This window comes from Rhinopithecus bieti, unplaced genomic scaffold, assembly GCF_001698545.2.
Source record: "Rhinopithecus bieti isolate Rb0 unplaced genomic scaffold, ASM169854v2 scaffold_10589, whole genome shotgun sequence".
NCBI classification, from domain to species: Eukaryota; Metazoa; Chordata; class Mammalia; order Primates; family Cercopithecidae; genus Rhinopithecus; species Rhinopithecus bieti.
Window position 1 is genome coordinate 1,868,901 of NW_016807065.1, and position 18,729 is coordinate 1,887,629.

Sequence of the window (18,729 nt, forward strand, 5' to 3'; positions counted from 1 at the left end):
ACCGTGTTAGCCAGGATGGTCTCGATCTCCTGATCTCGTGATCCGCCCGTCTCGGCCTCCCAAAGTGCTGGGATTACAGGCTTGAGCCACCGCGCCCGGCCTCACACCCGGCTAATTTGTATTTTTAGTAGAGATGGGGTTTTACCATGTTGGCCAGAATGGTCTCGATCTCTTGACCTCATGATCTGCCTGCCTCAGCCTCCCAAAGTGCTGGGATTACAGAAGTAAGCCACCGTGCCTGGCCTATAGTTATTATTGAGAACTACAAATGAGAAAGTGGGGAGAACTGTGGTGCGCTTGTCAATTTTTTTTTTTTTTCCTTTTTTGAGACGGAGTCTTGCTCTGTTGCCCAGGCTAGAGAGCATTGGTGTGATCTCAGCTCACTGCAACCTCTGCCTCATGGGTTCAAGTGATTCTCCTGCCTCAGCCTCCCGAGTAGCTGGGATTACTGGCAAGTGCCATCATTCCCGGCTAATTTTTGTATTTTCAGTAGAGACGGGGTTTCACCATGTTGGCCAGGTTGGTCTTGAACTCCTGGCCTCAGGTGATCTGCCCGCCTCAGCCTCCCAAAGTGCTGGGATTACAGGAGTGAGCAACCCCACCCAGCCGACGCTTGTCAATTTCAGTATCCTCCCCCATGACAACCTCCTGACTGCTCTCCTTCCTTGACCTTGACTCTGCCCCACATCAGCTTTATAGGTATAACATCAGCCCCAGACCTTGATGTCACTAATAGTTGTGCCCCTTACAGAATCGCAGTTCCCAGCTCCCCACTTCCCGACCCTCACCTCCCAGCTTCTCAGGTGACAGGCTCCCATTCCCAACTCCAGTCATCCTTGGACCTTACAGAGACAGTTACCCCCTGTGCCCTCTCCGTTTCCCAGCCCCCACTCCTTGTCTCTTTGCCTCTGTCATCCTCCTTCAGCCTGTCGTGAACTCTTCTCCATACCCTTCTCTCACCCGACCCTACCTGCCTGCCTGATAGACCCACAGCAAACCGTCCGGTGTGTGTTGAATAAATGCCTGCTCCCCCAGAACTTTCAGGAACGTGTAGTTTTGAGTGTGTGTGTGTGGTGGGGGTGGTGAGCCAAGAGTGTAGAGAGAGGATTATCAAGTAAAAACATAAAATGATTTCAAATGGCAGTAAGGACCATAGCAGAAGACAACCAGAGGATGAAGTCAACAAAGAGGGTGATTCTTTTTAAATTTTTTTTGTAGGTATGGGGTTTCACCATGTTGCTCAGGCTGGTCTCCAACTCCCGGGCCCAAGTGATCCTCCCACCTCAGTCTCCCAAGTAGCGGGGATTACAGGCGTTGTCCACCACACCTGGCTAATTTTTGTATTTTTAGTAGAGATGAGGTCTCGCTCTGTTGCCCAGGTTTTTCTTGAACTCCAGAGCTCACGTGATCCTCCTGCCTCGGCCTCCAATATTCTGAAATTACAGGCGTAAGCCACTGTGCCTGGCCAGGCTGATTCTTTAGTTAAGCAAGGCCAAGGGTAGCTGCAAGAGAAAAGGGAGAGGGAGCAGGAAGATGGGTGGGTCCCTTGGCTAGCCTGCAAGGACCGCACTCTGGTTATTTCTGTGTGCTCCCCCGCTTACCACCTGACGCCTTTCACTGGTGTCTTAGTGGAAGGCATGGACACCCACACAGCATGCCACCCCAACAGGGAACGTCCTCCAACCCCTTTTTACAGACAGCTTTGTTCCCAGGCTGGGGTGCAGTGGCGTGATGCAGCCTTAACCTCCCAGACTCAAGCGATCCTTCCACCTCAGCCTCCTGAGTATTTGGGACCACAGGCACGAACCACCACACCCAGCTAATTTTTTTTTTTTTTGCAGGGGATGAAGTCTCGCTCTGTCACCAGGCTGGAGTGCAGTGGCGTGATATCGGCTCACTGCAACCTCCGCCTCCCATGTTCAAGTGATCCTCCTGCCTCAGCCTCTCGAGTAGCTGGGACTATAGGCGCACACCACCACGCCCGGCTAATTTTTTGTATTTTTAGTAGAGACGGTGTTTCACCATGTTGACTCTTGATCTCTTGACCTCGTGATCTGCCCGCCTCAGCCTTCCAAAGTGTTGGGATTACAGGCATGAGCCACCTTGTCCAGCCAAATTTTTTAAGAGATGGGGGTCTTACTATGTTGCTCAGGCTGGCCTCAGACTCCTGGCCTCAAGCGATCTTCCTGCCTTGGCCTCCTTCACCATTGGGTGTACAGTCCTGAGTCACCATGCCTGGCTGCCATTTTTGCTGTCATTTGACTTAACTCTTTATTCCCCAGTCCCTCATCTCAGCTCTCCTTCCTCACTAGGGTATCCATCTCATGACGCTGACCCTGCTCCTTTCCCCAGGCTCCTCACTAGATGCCCCTCCTGCCCATTCATTTCCTTAAACTACTTCAATTCTCAGAGCCTTCAGGATGGCAGGAGACGGGGATTAACACAGCCACTCCAGGAAATGTCATCCAAACAGGCACTGGGAGGAACAGGGGCCAGGATGGTAACAGAACTGATCCCAGAGGAAACTGAGCTCACATTTGTGTTTCATTCAGGACAGGCAGCATTGACCAGGCTGTTTTGCTTCCTAGGGCTGCCATCACAGTATCACGGTGACCCGCTTCAAACAACAGGTGGCCAGAAGTCTGAAATCAAGGTGTTGGCAGGTTTTTTGTTGTTGTTGTTTTTTGAGACAGGGTGTCACTCTGTCGCCCAGGCTGGAGTGCAGTGGTGTGATCTTGGCTCACTGCAGCCTCTCCTGCAGTGATTCTCCTGCCTCAGCCTCCCGAGTAGCTGGGATTACAGGCGCCCACCACAACTGCCCCGACAACCAAATTCATTTTAAATTGTTGCTCCTGGCCAGGCGCGGTGGCTCATGCCTGTAATCCCAGCATTTTGGGAGGCCGAGGCAAGTGAACCACGAGGTCAGGAGTTCAAGACCACATTGACCAACATGGTGAAACCCTGTCTCTACTAAAAATACAAAAATTGGGAGGCCGAGATGGGCAGATCACGAGGTCAGGAGATCGAGACCATCCTGGCTAACACAGTGAAACCCAGTCTCTACTAAAAAATACAAAAAACTAGCCGGGCGAGGTGGCGGGTGCCTGTAGTCCCAGCTACTCGGGAGGCTGAGGCAGGAGAATGGCGTAAACCCAGGAGGTGGAGCTTGCAGTGAGCCGAGATCTGGTCACTGCACTCCAGCCTGGGCGACAGAGCGAGACTCCATCTCAAAAAAAAATAATAAAAAAAAAATACAAAAATTAGCTGGGCGTGGTGGCGTGTGCCTACTCAGGAGGCCAAGGCAGAAGAACCGCTTGAACCTGGGAGGCAGAGGTTGCAGTGAGCTGAGATTGTGCCACTGCACTCCAGTCTGGGCGACAGAGCCAGACTCCGTCTCTAAATAAATAAATAGTTGTTTCTAGTTGCTGTGTGGAACCTGAAGTTGATTCAGGGTCAAGGGTGGAGACTGGCACTGTTCTATTTTTTTTTGAGACGGAGTCTCGCTCTGTCACCCAAGCTGGAGTGCACTGGCCAGATCTCAGCTCACTGCAAGCTCCGCCTCCCGGGTTCACACCATTCTCCTGCCTCAGCCTCCCGAGTAGCTGGGACTACAGGCGCCCGCCACCTTGCCCAGCTAGTTTTTTGTATTTTTTAGTAGAGATGGGGTTTCACCGTGTTAGCCAGGATGGTCTCGATCTCCTGACCTTGTGATCGCCCGTCTCGGCCTCCCAAAGTCCTGGGATTACAGGCTTGAGCCACCGCGCCCGGCCGGCACTGTTCTTTAGGGGAGCAACGATGGTGGCTTGGTGGGCGGTGGCCATGAAAATAAACATATCCTTTCATGATTCAGTCAACAAATGTTTAACTGAGCATGTACTATGTACCAGGTATCATTCTAAGTACTGAGGGATACAGCTGCAAACAAAACCAAGTCCCTGCCTGATTTGAAATAGGGAGATCTGGGCCAGTGGCTCATGCCTGTAATTCCAGCACTTTGGGAGGCCACGGTGGGTGCATGACTTGAGGTCAGGAGTTCGAGACCAGCCTGGCCAACATGGTGAAACCCTATCTTTACTAAAAAATACAAAAATTAGCCAAGCATGGTGGCACATGCTGTAGTTCCAGCTACTCGGGAGGCGGAGGTTGCGGTGAGCTGAGATCACGCTGCTGCACTCCAGCCTGGGTGACAGAACGAGACTTACGTATCCAAAAAAAAAAAAAAAAAGATGAAATAGGAAGGTCCTTCACTGAGTAGATATTTGAGCAACACCCTATTGAGGGAGGAACCACGTGGCTATTGTGGGGAGAACGTTGAAGAGACCACCCCGTATGCAGGTGCCGTGCCCAAGGCTTGCAGGTAGCTGAATGGATCAAGTTGGGCCACGGTGTTGGCATCTCCGTGGACAGCCCCCTTTTCTCTCCCAGGGGTCTGTGAGGTCAACCGCCAGAACCGAGCCGGCTACTCAGCCCTCATGCTGGCTGCACTTACCTCTGTGGGGCGGGAGGAGGAGGACATGGCCGTGGTCCAGAGACTCTTCTGCATGGGCGACGTCAATGCCAAGGCCAGTCAGGTACGTGGACACCCCCGCTTTGGCTCTCAGCCAGGAGTCACTTCCACTTTGGGAATCAACCTGTCTGTGACCTCCCTTCCCTAAGCCCACCCCAGCCTGTCCCCTCTTCTTCCCCACTCCCCAGACGGGGCAGACTGCTCTCATGCTGGCCATCAGCCACGGCCGACAGGACATGGTGGCAGCCCTGCTGGCGTGTGGGGCTGATGTGAATGCGCAGGATGCAGATGGGGCCACGGCGCTGATGTGCGCCAGTGAGTATGGGCGCCTGGACACCGTGCGGCTGCTGCTTGCCCAGCCAGGCTGCGACCCTGCCATCCTGGACAATGTAAGACCCCACAATAGGGCTGGCATCTTAGGGGGTGCCCATGGCTTGGCTCAGGGATCTGACTGTCCCTAATGTTCAACAGGAGGGCACCAGTGCCCTGGCCATCGCCTTGGAGGCTGAGCAGGATGAGGTGGCCGCTCTGCTACATGCCCACCTGAGCTCCGGCCAGCCCGAAACCCAGGTGAGCACAGCTCTGGAGAAACAAACCTTCACAGCTGCAAATTCAGTTTGCAGAGGATAGTAAATATGCCCCAGGCCTCCCTTTCTGCTCCCCAAAGGTGGCACCAGGGGTGCAGAACCAGTGTCTAGATTCTCCTATGTGGCTCTTTTTTTCTTTGGAGACAGGGTCTCACTCTGTAACCCGGGTTGGGGTGTAGTGGCGTGATCAGAGCTCACTGCAGCCTCAAACTCCTGAGCTCAAGGGATCCTTCTGCCTCAGCATCCTCAAGTGCTGGGATTACACATGTGAAACCACAGCGCCTGGCAGGGGCTGGGATTTGATGTGAAAGCAGCAAAACCCCAGTGAGGTTGACACTACCGCAGGTCATGAGACTGAGGCCTCAAAGGGGGAAGCACCTTAAAGTCACAGAGACCCAGCTAAGACCTTTCATGCATGTCTGGGCTCTTGCTACCTACTGCCAGGGAGGCTGTTATCAAAGGAAAAAGGGGCCAGGTGCAATGGCTCAGGCCTGTAATCCCAGCACTCTGGGAGGCGGGTGGATCATGAGGTTAGGAGATCCAGACCATCCTGGCTAAGACGGTGAGATCCCATCTCTACTAAAAATACAAAAATTAGCTGGGCATGGTGGTGCGTGCCTGTAATCCCAGCTACTTGGGAGACTGAGGCAGGAAAATCACTTGAACCCAGGAGGTGGAGGTTGCAGTGAGCCGAGACTGCGCCACTGCACTCTAGCCTGGCAACAGAGCGAGACTCTGTCTCAAAAAAAAAAACAAAAAACAAACAAACAAAACAAAAAGAAAAAAAGGAAAAAGGAGCCCTTTGGCATCAGGCAGGGTGGGGAAGGGGGTCTAGAGCTTCAGAAGTGGAGATGGGGTGAGTTTGCAAAACACATTGGCCCCCAACACCACTATACTCTGATGGCAAGTGCCAGGATGTTTCAGCACTTTCATAATCAAAAGTATCAGCCCACTCATCCTGTACAGGTTGACCCCAATTTACCATGGCTCCACTTACAACTTTTTATTTAGTTATTTTTGAGACGGAGTCTTGCTCTGTCACTCAGGCTGGAGTGCAGTGGGGCGACTGCAGCTCACTGCAACCTCCACCTCCCGGGTTCAAGCGATTCTTCTGCCTCAGCCTCTCAAGTAGCTGGGACTACTGTCACGTGCCACTATGCCCAGCTAATTTTTTTTTTTCCTTTGGAGACAAGAGTCTCGCTCTGTCACCCAGGCTGGAGTGCAGTGGCACAATCGCAGTTCACTGCAACCTCCACCTCCCAGGTTCAAGTGGTTCTCGTGCCTCAGCCTCCTGAGTAGCTGGGATTACAGGCATGTACCACCATGCCCAGCTCATTTTTGTATTTTTTTTTTGAGACAGAGTTGCTTTGTTGCCCAGGCAGGAGTGCAATGGCACGATCTCAGCTCACTGCAACCTCCACCTCCCAGGTTCCAGAAATTCTCCTGCCTCCCAAGTAGCTGGGATTACAGGTGTGAGCCATTGCGCCTGGTACCACTTACAATTTTTTGACTTCATGATAGTGTGAAAGCAATGTGTACTTAGCAGAAACCACACTTTGGCAGAGTATTCAATAAATTACATGAGACATTCGACACTTCATTAAAACAAAACAGGCTTTGTGTTAAACGTGTTTCCCCAACTATAGGCTAAGGCGTTCTGAACAGGCTAAAGATGGACCATGCTAAACTGTGGTGTTTGGTACATCAGGTGTATTAAACACATTTCAACTTGCAGTACTTTCAACCTATGATGTACTCACCGGGATGTAACCCACTGTAAATTGAGGAACACCTACACTTGCCCCACTGGAAGACATGTGGGAGGAAGGTCAAGTGCTTCTTCCAGGTCAGAAGGGGCAGAGGTAGGATACAAACCAGGCAGCCTGGCTCCACTAGGTGAGGCTGGTGCTGAATCCCACGTTTCCTGCCTTAAGGAGATTGCAGCAGGCCCCCCTCTTTTCCCCTCTCTCCAGAGCGAGTCACCCCCTGGCTCCCAGACAGCCAAACCTGGTGAAGGAGAATGCAGCGACAATGGAGAGAACCCCCAGGTTCAGTGAGCTGCCCCGTCTGGCTCACTACACCTAGCTGTGGGGAGATCTCCTCCTCAGTCACCTCAGTCTTTGGCGCACAGAATGGTCCAGGGTCCTCTGCTCAGAGGCTAACACTGGCCGAAGAGAAAGGCAATTTCAGCTGGGGTGACTGTGGCAGGAAGGGGCTCAGCCTGGCCCCACCAAAGTGAGGTGGGGACCAAGGAGTGATATAGCCCAGTTTCACCCACTCTCTGAAACTTCTTTGCTAATAAAACATTCCTACTACGCTTGTGTTTTGTTCGGGGTAGAGGGTGCACACATACAAACACGAACCCCCCCGCCTCAAAAAAGAAAAGCTTCGTTTGGCAAGACCCCACGGCCAGGATGTCCAGAGTGCGGAGGATCGGTGACCACCTGGGAGCCACTCAAGAAACCTAGAGAAACCCTAGTCGCGTAACCCAGACAAGAACCCGAGTTAACTTGAAACACAAACGCTTTATTTAAAAGGAGCATCTCAATTCCGCGTGGCGGGCAAAAAATAAAGGAGCAGATTGTGACACACCAATCCCATGTGCCAAGTGGTGGAACCCAACATCCAAGACCCTGTAAACAGAACCAAACATGAGATGCTGACAGGCCCTGCAGCAACTGGCAAACTCCCGCCTCCCTCTGGTCAGTCTCTGCTTCCCAAACCCTCTCACCCTGGGCTTAAAGAAGCCTCCCTACCACCAACCAAGGGTCTATCAAAGGGGTGTCCTCTGCACCCACCAGCGAGCAGGCAAGCTCAGCGCAACCTCCGGGCTTCTCGCTCTGACTCCAACAGGGTGAGCACGTCGCCCTCGCGCACGGGGCCTTTTACGTTGCGGATGATGGAGCGGCTCGTGTCGTCCATGAATTCCACGCGCACCTACGGGTCCCCACCAGGGAGGGGAGGAAGAATTTAGGGCGACCCGCGGAAAGGTCCCGCGAAGTGGGAAGGAGTTATGAATTCAGAGAACGTGTAGGACCCAGAACACAGATCGTTAAAGGGAACCATCAGAACCCTGGGATGAAATGAGCATCGGTTCCCGGATTCCGGCTGGCAGGGACTAGGACAGGGTAGGAGTTTAGGTCCCCGGCAGTCGGCCAAATACCCCCACCCGATTACCTGTGTGCACTGTCCCTGAGAGCCGGTCCTGCCCAGGACCTTAGTGACCTGGAGGAAAGAAGCTGGGTTCAGACCTGGCCCGTTGGGCTCCTCCACTCCCTTCCCCTGCCCCCAAATTCGGGCCCCCACCTCACCCTGGCCAGCTTGATAGGCTGCACACGGCTAGTGTCCATGATGGCGGCGCGGCGGCGGTCTGGCGGAGAGAAGTCACGTGTTTCGCAGAGAGACTTTATAGGACGTCCTAGCCCCGCCCACTTCTGTCTCGCGAGACCACGCCGCGTCTTTCCCAGCAGCCCCCGCGGTGGAGACGTCACTGGCGGCGCCCTTCAGCATCTGGGACGGAAGATGGCGTCCGCCACCCGTCTCATCCAGCGGCTGCGGAACTGGGCGTCTGGGGTGCGCGGGGCGGACAGGGCCGTACCATGGGGGGCTTCGGGCTCCTTGTTTCTGGACCCGCTCCTGCTCCTCACCTCCCTCCTAAACCGGGACCCTTCGCTGTCCCCGAATCTCCCTGGGAACCCTCAACTCGTAACCCCTTCAGCCCGGGACCCTCTCCTCTCCTGGGAACCATTCAGGCCTGGGATTTCCCCAGTCCCCGACCTCCTTAGCTTTGGATCTTGTGGGCCCGGACCCTGGCTTTCCTCTTCACCTGCAGAACCCACATCCCTTTCCCCGAGTGTTCATCCCCTGCCTTCCCCCAAAATGCGCATCCCCGGGCCATCCCTGGTCTCTCGCCCTGTCCTGTCCCTTCTACTGGGGTGCCTTGCAGGCCGACCTCCCCTCTCCTCTTCCCACAGCACGACCTGCAGGGGAAGCTGCAGCTGCGCTACCAGGAGATCTCCAAGCGGTGAGCAGGCCCCGCTCGCTGCCCAGCCTCTGGCTCTCTTTCTCCACCAAAAACAAAATCTATGTTCCTTTAGACCCTTGAAACGCAGGACTGATATCCTGCCACCAGTCCCCTGCCAGGCTGTGGAGACAGAGGTTTGCCTTTAACCTTGCTGAACTCCGGAGACAGCCCTCCTGGAACAGCGAGGCCGGGCGTGCATTCTGAGTGGGAATCAGGCTAAATTTGCAGTGCTCAGTGTGACTATGTTAGTCAGTGTTATCCCCAAGCTACAGATGAAAAAAGAGGTCCAGAGAAGCTAAATCATTGGCCTGAAGTCACTCAGAAGCTAGAAAGTGGCAGCGGGGACTTGAACCCAGAAGTGTCCTGATTTCAGACTCATTTATATTAAAATATTAGTTGATATTTACAAGCCCCTGTCATGTATGACCTCAGCCTTGGGTTTAACTTTGTGAACCAGGAAAAGTTCTTATCCACATTCCTTTCACGGACCCCACATCCTAGGGAGAAGCTTAGTAGGGAAACAAACACAGCAGGTAGTATTGTTCTGGAATGCTTTAAAAAACAAAATGAGTGGAAGCTGGAGGGTGGCCATGTAAAGTCAGATGATTGGGAAAGATCTTTCTTCGGGAATGACAGTTGAGTCACCTGAATGATGGGAAGGACCCATTCAAAGAATAATTATTGAAAAAGCATTCTGGCGGGGCACGGTGGCTCACGCCAGTGATCCCAGCACTTTGGGAGGCTGAGGCAGGCAGATCACAAGGTCAGGAGTTTGAGATCAGCCTGGCCAACACAGTGAAACATAGTGAAACACCCTCTTCACTAAAAATACAAAAATTAGCCAGGTGTGGTGGCGCCCGCCGGTAGTCCCAGCTACTTGGGAGGTTGAGGCAGGAGAATCACTTGAACCCGGGAGGTGGAGGTTGCAGTGAGCTGAGAATGCACTACTGCACTCCAGCCTGGGCGACAGAACAAAACTCTGTCTCAAAAAAATAAAAAAAAAGAAAAAAGAAAAAACATTCTGAGCAGAGGGAACAGGAAGGGCTAAGACTGTCAGGCTGGACAAAGCCTGAGTAGGAGGGAGGCCAGTATGGATAGAACCCATTTAGGGAAAGGGATAATGGTATAGTCTATGAAGTCAAAGGGGTAGGCAGAGGTAAGGCAGTCATTGAGGATTATAATGAAAGGAAGAAAAATAGCATTAAAATAACCAAATTATGTGAATGCCTACATGTGACTAATTCCAAATATTAGAAGTATCAAATTTTTTTTTGTTTTCAACTTAATGTTAAGTTCTGGGGTACATTTGCAGTTTTGTTACAAAGGTAAACATGTGCCATGGTAGTTTGCTGCGAAGATCAACCCATCACTTAGGTATTAAGCCCAGCATCTGTTAGCTAATGGCTTTGTAAAAGTTTTGACTTTTTTAGGATGACGGCGCCCTCTAGTGATTCATCTGGAATTTTTTTTTTTTTTTTTTTTTTGAGATTGAGTCTCTCTCACCCAGGCTGGAGTGCTGCAGCACAATCATAGCTCACTGCAGCCTCGAACTCCCAGGCATAAGTGATCCTCCTGTTCCAGCCTCCCAAGTAGCTGGGACTACAGGCACATATTACCGAATCTGGCTAATTTTTAAAATTTTTTATAGAGAAGGTCGTACCATGTTGCCCAATCTGGTCTTAAACTCCTGGTCTCTGGCCAGGCACGGTGGCTCACGCGTGTAATCCCAGCACTTTGGGAGGCTGAGGCAGGCGAATCACAAGGTCGGGAGTTTGAGAACAGCCTGGCCAACATAGCAAAACCCTGTCTCTATTAAAAATACAAAAATTAAGCCGGGCGCGGTGGCTCACGCCTGTAATCCCAGCACTTTGGGAGGCCGAGGCAGGCGGATCACGAGGTCAGGAGATCGAGATCATCCTGACTAACACAGTGAAACCCCGTCTTTACTAAAAACACAAAAAATTAGCCAGGCGTGGTGGCGGGCGACTGTAGTCCCAGCTACTCGGGAGGCTGAGGCAGGAGAATGGCGTGAACCCGGGAGGCGGAGCTTGCAGTGAGCTGAAATCGTGCCACTGCACTCCAGCCTGGGCAACAGAGCGAGACTCCGTCTCAAAAAACAAAAAAAAATACAAAAATTAGCTGGCATGGTGGCGCTTGCCTGTAGTCCCAGCTACTTGGAAGGCTGAGGCAGGAGAATCGCTTGAACTTGGGAGGCAGAGGTTGCAGTGAGCAGAGATTGCACCACTGTACTCCAGCCTGGTGACAGAGCAAGAGTCCATCTCAAAAAAAACCCAAAAAACAAAATAAAAAAACCACTCCTGGCCTCAAGCAGTCCTTCTACCTTGGCCTCCCAAGGTATGAGCCACCACATCCAGCCTCCTTAAGCAAAGTCTTTCATGTAATATATTGCTTTTAATAGTAAACATTTTTTACTTTATGTTTCTTATTTTTAAAAAATGCAGTGAGTGGTGGCTCACGCCTGTAATCCCAGCACTTTGGGAGGCCAAGGTGAGAGGATAACTTAAGGCCAGGAATTCAACATCAACCTGGGCAACATAGCAAGACCCCTGACTCCACAAAACAATAGAAAATTAGCCAGATTTGGTAGTGTGTACCTGTAGTTCCAGCTACTTGAGAAAAATGAGCTGGATGTGGTGGTGTGCGCCTGTAGTTCCAGCTGCTTGAGAGGCTGAGGCGGGAGCATTGCTTGAGCCCAGGAGATTGAGGCTGCACTGAGCTATGATCACACCTCAAGTGATCATATGATTGCATATATCATCCAGGCTGCAGTGCATATGATCACTGCCTCAGAAAAATATTTAATTCTGGCAAAACAGTTCCTAGACAAAAAAGTAATTTAGAAACATGGCTTAGTGGAAACAGATCAATTTATGGTTTTTGCTCTTCTCTGACCCCTCTCTCTGGAAAGCCCCTCTTTTGTTTTGAGCTTTTTTTTTTTTTGAGATGGGGTCTTGCTCTGTCGCCCAGGCTATAGTGTAGTGGTGTGATCTCAGCTCACTGCAACCTCTGCTTGCTACCACCATGCTTGGCTAATTTTTGTATTTTAGTAGAGATGGGGTTTGCAATATTGGCCAGGCTGGTTTCGAACTCCTGACCTCAAGTGATCCACCCACCTTGGCCTCCCAAAGTGCTGGGATTACAGGCATGAGCCAACGTGCCCATCCTTGTTTTGAGCATTTCTTTTAAGGCCTCAGGCTTCCAGGTAAATCCAGCCCGGGGTTTAGTTCAAGCCAAGACTGAGCTCTGTTCACCCCTCTCTGGGCTCCAGAGAGGAGTTGCCTGGCCACATGGCGGCAGGAAATGCAGAGATCTGGACAGGTTCCAAGGCCAAGGTGTTCTTTGAGTAATGGGCCTTGATCCTAGCAGGGTTCTCCAGAGACTTCCTGAGATCACAGGAAACACAGGGCATCCAGAGCCTGGCCTTAGGGGAAAAAGCCACTCAGAGTGGGCTAAATCAGGTGAGGCTGGCTGCCAAGCTCAGCCGTGGGGTGGGGGCATGGGAACATGTCCCGGGCCTTGGGAACCTCAGAAAGGGTCCTCTGTACCCATCACATTCGGGACTGGCGGGGTCCCTGGGGTGGCATCTTCACATCCAGAGCAGGGGCCGCCATCTGCTTCTGGCCCCAGGACCCCTCCCCAGGCATATGTCCCTGCCGGTGTACCAAGGGACACCCCCAGCCTGTGGCCTATCCCAGTGGCCGGCTGTAGATCCCACATTTTGTGACTGAGGTGACAGGGACTCACAGCAGGGCCATGACAGTGACTGTCCCTTTGCTTCAATGCTGATGTTTTTTCCCCTCAGAACTCAGCCTCCTCCCAAGCTCCCTGTGGGTCCTAGCCACAAACTCTCCAACAATTACTATTGCACTCGCGATGGCCGCCGGGAATCTGTGCCACCTTCCATCATCATGTCCTCGCAGAAGGCGCTGGGGTCAGGCAAGCCAGCAGAGAGGTGAGGATCTCCAGCGTTGCTCCATTGCTCACCACAGCCCCCACAGCCCCCTCCTGCAACCCACTCTCTCTCCCCAACTTGTGGAAAGGGTGCTTGTTAAGATCCTACTTAGTAAGCATCAATTGCATCAGAAACTGTGCTGCTGGGAGCTTTTGGTCCGAGAGCTCATTTACTTGTTTTTAGAGACAGAGTCTTGCTCTGTCGCCCAGGATGAAGTGCAATGGCGCGATCATTGCTCACTGCAGCCTTGAACTCCTGGGCTGAAGTGATCCTCCCCTCCTTCCTCGGCCTCCCCGGTAATTAGTATTACAGATTAATGCCACCATGCTGGGTTTATTGTTTTTTTTTTTTTGGGGTAATTGGTATTACAGATTAATGCCACCATGCTGGGTTAATTGTTTTTTTTTTGGGGGGTAATTGGTATTACAGATTAATGCTACCATGCTGGGTTAATTTTTTTTTTTTTTTTTTTTACGGAGTCTCGCTCTGTTGCCCAGGCTGGAGTACAGTGGCGTGATCTTGGCTCACTGCAGCCTCCACTTCCCAGGTTCAAGTGATTGTCCTGCCTCAGCCTCCCGAGTAGCTGGGATTACAGGTGCCCACCACCATGCCCAGCTAATTTTTGTATTTTCAGTGGAGATGGGGTTTCACCATCTTGGCCAGCCCAGTCTTGAACTCCTGACCTCATGATCCACCCAATTTGGCCTCCCAAAGTTCTGGGATTACAGGCGTGAGCCACTGTGCCTGGCCTGTTTTTTTTTTTTTGTTTTTTTGTTTGTTTGTTTTTTTTTTTTGAGACGGAGTCTTGCCCTGTTGCCCAGGCTGGAGTGCAGTGGCATGATCTCGGCTCACTGCAAGCTCTGCCTCCCAGGTTGACGCCATTCTCCTGCCTCAGCCTCCCAAGTAGCTGGGACCACAATTGCCCACCACCATGCCTGGCTACGTTTTTGTATTTTTAGTAGAGATGGGGTTTCACCATGTTAGCCAGGATGGTCTCGATCTCCTGACCTCGTGATCCGCCTGCCTCGGCCTCCCAAACTGCTGGAATTACAAGTGTGAGCCACTGTGCCCGACCTCCATGCTGGGTTGATTTTTAAATGTTTTGTAGAGATGGGGTCTTGCTCTGTTGCCCAGGCTGTTCTCAAACTCCTGGGCTCAAGCGATCCTCCTGCCTTGGCCTCCCGAGTAGCTGGGACTACAGGTGAGAGTCACCATGCTCAGGAAGAGCTCATTTAGTCCAACCCAGTGGAGGGTAGAAGTTAGCACCTCAGCCAGGACTGGTCATCCTACAAAACATGAAGTTCCGGGGTCCCTCTAAGGGCCCTGTGAAAAGCTGAGACATTACTGTTTATGTAACTATGAATTCTTATTTTATTTATTTATTTTGAAACAGTGTCACACTCTTGTTGCACAGACTGCAATGCGGTGGCGCGATTTCGGCTCGCTGCAACCTCCACCTCCTAGGATCAAGCAATTCTCCTGCCTCAGCCTCCCAAGTAGCTGGGATTACAGGCGCGTGCCACCACGCTGGGCTGATTTTGTATTTTTAGTAGAGCTGGGGTTTCACCATGTTGGTCAGGCTGGTCTTGAACTCCTGACCTCATGTGATCTCCTGGTCTTGGCCTCCCAAAGTTCTGGAATTACAAGGGTTAGCCACCACGCCTGGTCATGTATTCTTCTTAGAGAGGGAGTTGTATAAAGCTTGGATTCCTCTCCAAAACTAGTTTGGTCCCTGGTTTCAGGTGCTTTCTCTTAATTAAATGGGGACTCTAATAGTATCTACTTTAGAAAGCTGTTATGAGGGTTAGTCCTCATAATTAATATTTGTAAACTCTTAGAAGGGAGCCTGGCACAGAGTCAGTGTCCTGCCTACCTCCTAATAACTCCACCAGTTAGATGGTGATGGTCCCCCTTACAGAAGAGGAAATCGAGGCTCACAGAAACCAAGTGACTGGCCTGGGTCACACAGGCAGCGGTAAGCAGAAGCAGGATTTCCTTTTTTTTTTTTTTTGAGAGAGAGTCTCGCGCTGTCACCCAGGCTGGAGTGCAGTGGCCGGATCTCAGCTCACTGCAAGCTCCGCCTCCCGGGTTCACGCCATTCTCCTGCCTCAGCCTCCCGAGTAGCTGGGATACAGGCACCCGCTGCCGCATCTGGCTAATTTTTTGTATTTTTACACGGTTTTACTGTGGAATCGATCTCCTGACCTCGTGATCTGCCCGCCTCAGCCTCCCAAAGTGCTGGGATTACAGGTGTGAGCCACCGTGCCTGGCAGCAGGAGCAGGATTTCAAACCAGTTTGCCTGGACTCCCACTGGGGTCTGGATTCTATAGACGACTCACGGTGTGGGCAGTGTCAGCCTTCTTGAGCCGTGGTTTCTTCCTGTGTAAAACAGGGATGCTAGACTTGCATTGTGCTGAGATCTGAGAGGTGATGAGGCCAGGCAGGGCCTGCTCTCTACTTAGAACTCTGTGAATAGGCCAGGCATGGGGATGTGTGCCTGTGATCCCAGTGACTCGGGAAGCTGAGGTGTGAGGATTGCTTGAGTTCTAGACCTGTTGGAGTAACACAGCGAGACCCTGTCTCTATTAAAAAATTCTTAGGCTGGGGATGGTAGCTCACGCCTGTAATCCCAGCACTTTGGGAGGCTGAGGTGAGCGGATCACTAGGGGTCAGGAGATCAAGACCAGCCTGGCCAACATGGCGAAACCCTGCCTCTACTGAAATACAAAAGTTAGGGGCGCTGTGGCTCTTGCCTGTAATCCCAGCACTTTGGGAGGCCAAGGTGGGTGTATTGTTTGAGCTCAGAAATTCAAGACCAGCCTGAGCAGCATGGTGAAACCCCATCTCTACAAAAAAATACAAAAATTAGCCGGGTGTGGTGGCGTGTGCCCATAGTCCCAGCTACTTGAAGGGCTGAGGCAGAAGGATCTCTTGAACCTGGGAGGTCAAGGAAGCTTCATTAAGCTGAGATCGCACCAGTGCATTCCAGCCTGGGTGACAAAGTGAGACCCTGTCTCATAAATAATAAACAAGAAAGAAAATACAAAAATTAGCCAGGAGTGATGGTGCACACCTGTAATCCCAGCTACGTGGGAGGCTGAAGCAAGAGAATCACTCAAGCTTGGGAGGCGGAGCTTGCAGTGAACTGAGATTGTACCACTGCACCCCAGCCTGGGCGATAGAGCGAGACTGTGTCTCAAAAAGCAAGAACTCTGAATAGTCAGTGGAGTGGTGCTTGTTGTCACCTTCTGATTGACTGGAGTCCAGCAGCAGAGTGTGGCAAGCTACCTTGTTCCCACGCAGCCCCTTGCCATACCCCCAGAGATGGCTGCATTTCCCAGGGAGGCCACTTCTGCCTCTTCCACTTCCTTGAGGCTCCTGGGAGGTCCTATGCCTCTACCCCTGAGGCACCTCCTCCATCTCCCTACCCTCCTGCTTCGTTTCTTGCTTAGGCTGTGAGGTGAGTCTCTCCAGCCCTAGGCCCTACAGGCTCAGGTGGGCGGGGTGAGAGGGGAGGGTGCTCGTCTTGGACTTGTCTGCACAGGGTCTCCTGGGGGCTCCCTTTTGGCCAGCTCTGGGCCAGAGGTGCGTTTTACAGTTGCCATTTGCGTGTGGATCTTCAGCCCCACCAGCCTGAGTCTTCCTGAGGGCGGTGCCTCGTCTTCCTGGCTCTGTGCCCACACAGTTGCGCCTGCCATGCAGTTCTTGCCCAGTCCCTGAGGCAGGAAGAGCTGGAGGCCAGTGTCACCTGATTGCTTGGCCCTTTTGCCAGCATCCTGTTTTGAGGGGCAGCAGGAATGGGGGTGGGGGCCTTGTATACACTGGAGACCAGAAGTGGGAAGGGAGGAGCCCAGCTCTCCACAGTGGGTTCTGGGCCTGGGGGCCACGGCAGGGGGTTCACACAGGGCTCGAGGGAGAGAGGGGACTTGCCAGCTCCCACCTGGCGTCGGCTGACCCTCTGAGGGGCCGCGTTGGAGGGGCTGGCATTCTGGAACCCCCTGCTGTTGGTCCTGCTGTCTTGCAGTCTGTCCTGCTGTCCGCCCTGCAGGTCCAGAAAGTCCCTGTGGGTGTGTTTGTACTGGGGCAGGTGTGGGTGCCCTCAGATCTTTCCACACTGTTCTTTGGAAACCCTCACTGAAGTCTTTCCCTCCTCCAGCTCTGCTGTAGCAGCCACTGAGAAGAAGGCGGTGACTCCAGCTCCTCCCATAAAGAGGTGGGAGCTGTCCTCGGACCAGCCTTACCTGTGACACCGCACCCTCAGGGCCACCTGACTACTTTGCCTCCTTGGATTCCCTCCAGGGAGAATGTGACCTAATTTATGACAAATACATAGAGCGCGGGTATCACTTCTAGTTTTACTTTAAAAAATAAAAAAATAGAGACAGAGTCTCACCATGTTTCCCAGGCTGAGCTTGAACTCCTGGCATCAAGCGATCCTCCTGCCTTGACCTCCCAAAGTGCTGGGATTACAGGCATGAGCCACCACACCTGGCCTGATTTTATTTTATTTTATTTTTGAGACGGAGTCTCGCTCTGTCGCCCAGGCTGGAGTGCAGTGGCCAGATCTTGGCTCAGTGCAAGCTCCGCCTCCCGGGTTTACGCCATTCTCCTGCCTCAGCTTCCCAAGTAGCTGGGACTACAGGCGCCCGCCACCTCACCCGGCTAGTTTTTTGTATTTTTTTAGTAGAGACGGGGTTTCACCGTGTTAGCCAGGATGGTCTCGATCTCCTGACCTTGTGATCTGCCTGTCTCGGCCTCCCAAAGTGCTGGGATTACAGGCATGAACCACCACACCCAGCCCTGATTTTATTTTTATTTTTTAGACCTTCCTGCTGAGGCCCCTGCTTGACCTTGGTCACCCTGCAGCTCAGCGGGGAAGGCAAAGGACAGTGAGGGCTGCTCACAGGGAAGGCAGACCTAGGGCAGAGCAGGAAAGGCCTCCCTGAGCCAGAAACCATTATGCTGGGGCTGTGGGATGAGAATGAGTTCGCTCCAGAAGGAAGGCAACTGGTTCCTGGGGAGGAGACAGAAATCTGGCTGCAGGAGCCACAGTTTTGTGCTTGTTGCCCAGGCTGGAGTGCAATGGTGTGATCTCAGGTCACTGCAACCTCTGCCTTCTGGGCTCAAGCAATTCTCCTGCCTCATCCTCCCAAGTAGCTGGGACTACAGGTGTGCACCACCATAACCGGCTATTTTTTTTTTTTTTTTTTTAGAGATGGCCAGGCTGGTCTCAAATTCCTGACCTCAGGTGATCTACCTGCCTTCGCCTCCCAAAGTGCTGGGATTACAGGTGTGAACCTGGCCCCTGATTTTAAGCAATACCCAGCTTAGTTGGATTTTGGGGTGAAATCAGTATCGAGTCTCCCAACTTTGTTGGCACTCCAAGGGTGGGAGAGACACTGTCTCTGGGTGCAGAGACCCTGGAGACAGAACTGCCGTTTTCCCCAAAGGCCAGGCTCTGACCTTGAGAGTGGTGGGAATGGGTGATCCTTCTGGGAGGTTGGACTCCAGGACCACTGCCTGTTGAGGAGCATTGATCGTGAAGACCAGTCGGGTGGGGTAAGGGGTATATGTGTGGATGCTCAGTAGTCCAGCCACAGACTTCTCACTTTCATCTTTTTTTTTTTTTTTTTTTTT

General features: G+C 52.3%; 3 protein-coding genes across 3 annotated transcripts in view; 2 read left to right on the forward strand and 1 right to left on the reverse strand.

Annotated features, from left to right (window-relative positions):
• Positions 1–7,409, forward strand: part of KANK3 (KN motif and ankyrin repeat domains 3) — a 21,627-nt gene extending 14,218 nt beyond the window's left edge. The window contains 4 exon segments of the mRNA XM_017879916.1: positions 4,426–4,571; positions 4,696–4,896; positions 4,979–5,077; positions 7,068–7,409. Of these exon segments, the coding sequence (XP_017735405.1) occupies positions 4,426–4,571; positions 4,696–4,896; positions 4,979–5,077; positions 7,068–7,151 (530 nt within the window). The 3' untranslated portion in view covers positions 7,152–7,409.
• Positions 7,410–7,599: 190 nt separating this feature from the next.
• Positions 7,600–8,667, reverse strand: RPS28 (ribosomal protein S28). Its single transcript, XM_017879918.1, has 4 exons — positions 8,406–8,667; positions 8,272–8,319; positions 7,893–8,031; positions 7,600–7,727 (listed from the first exon to the last, which is right to left on the reverse strand). The coding sequence occupies exons 1-3, from the start codon at positions 8,442–8,444 to the stop codon at positions 7,909–7,911; spliced, it is 210 nt and encodes a 69-aa protein (XP_017735407.1). The 5' UTR covers positions 8,445–8,667; the 3' UTR covers positions 7,600–7,727; positions 7,893–7,908.
• Positions 8,565–17,487, forward strand: NDUFA7 (NADH:ubiquinone oxidoreductase subunit A7). The gene is made up of 4 exons (XM_017879917.1): positions 8,565–8,667; positions 9,069–9,118; positions 12,942–13,091; positions 17,249–17,487. Exons 1-4 carry the CDS (start codon positions 8,617–8,619, stop codon positions 17,337–17,339), a joined length of 342 nt encoding a protein of 113 aa, XP_017735406.1. The 5' UTR covers positions 8,565–8,616; the 3' UTR covers positions 17,340–17,487.
• The last annotated feature ends 1,242 nt before the right edge of the window (positions 17,488–18,729 follow it).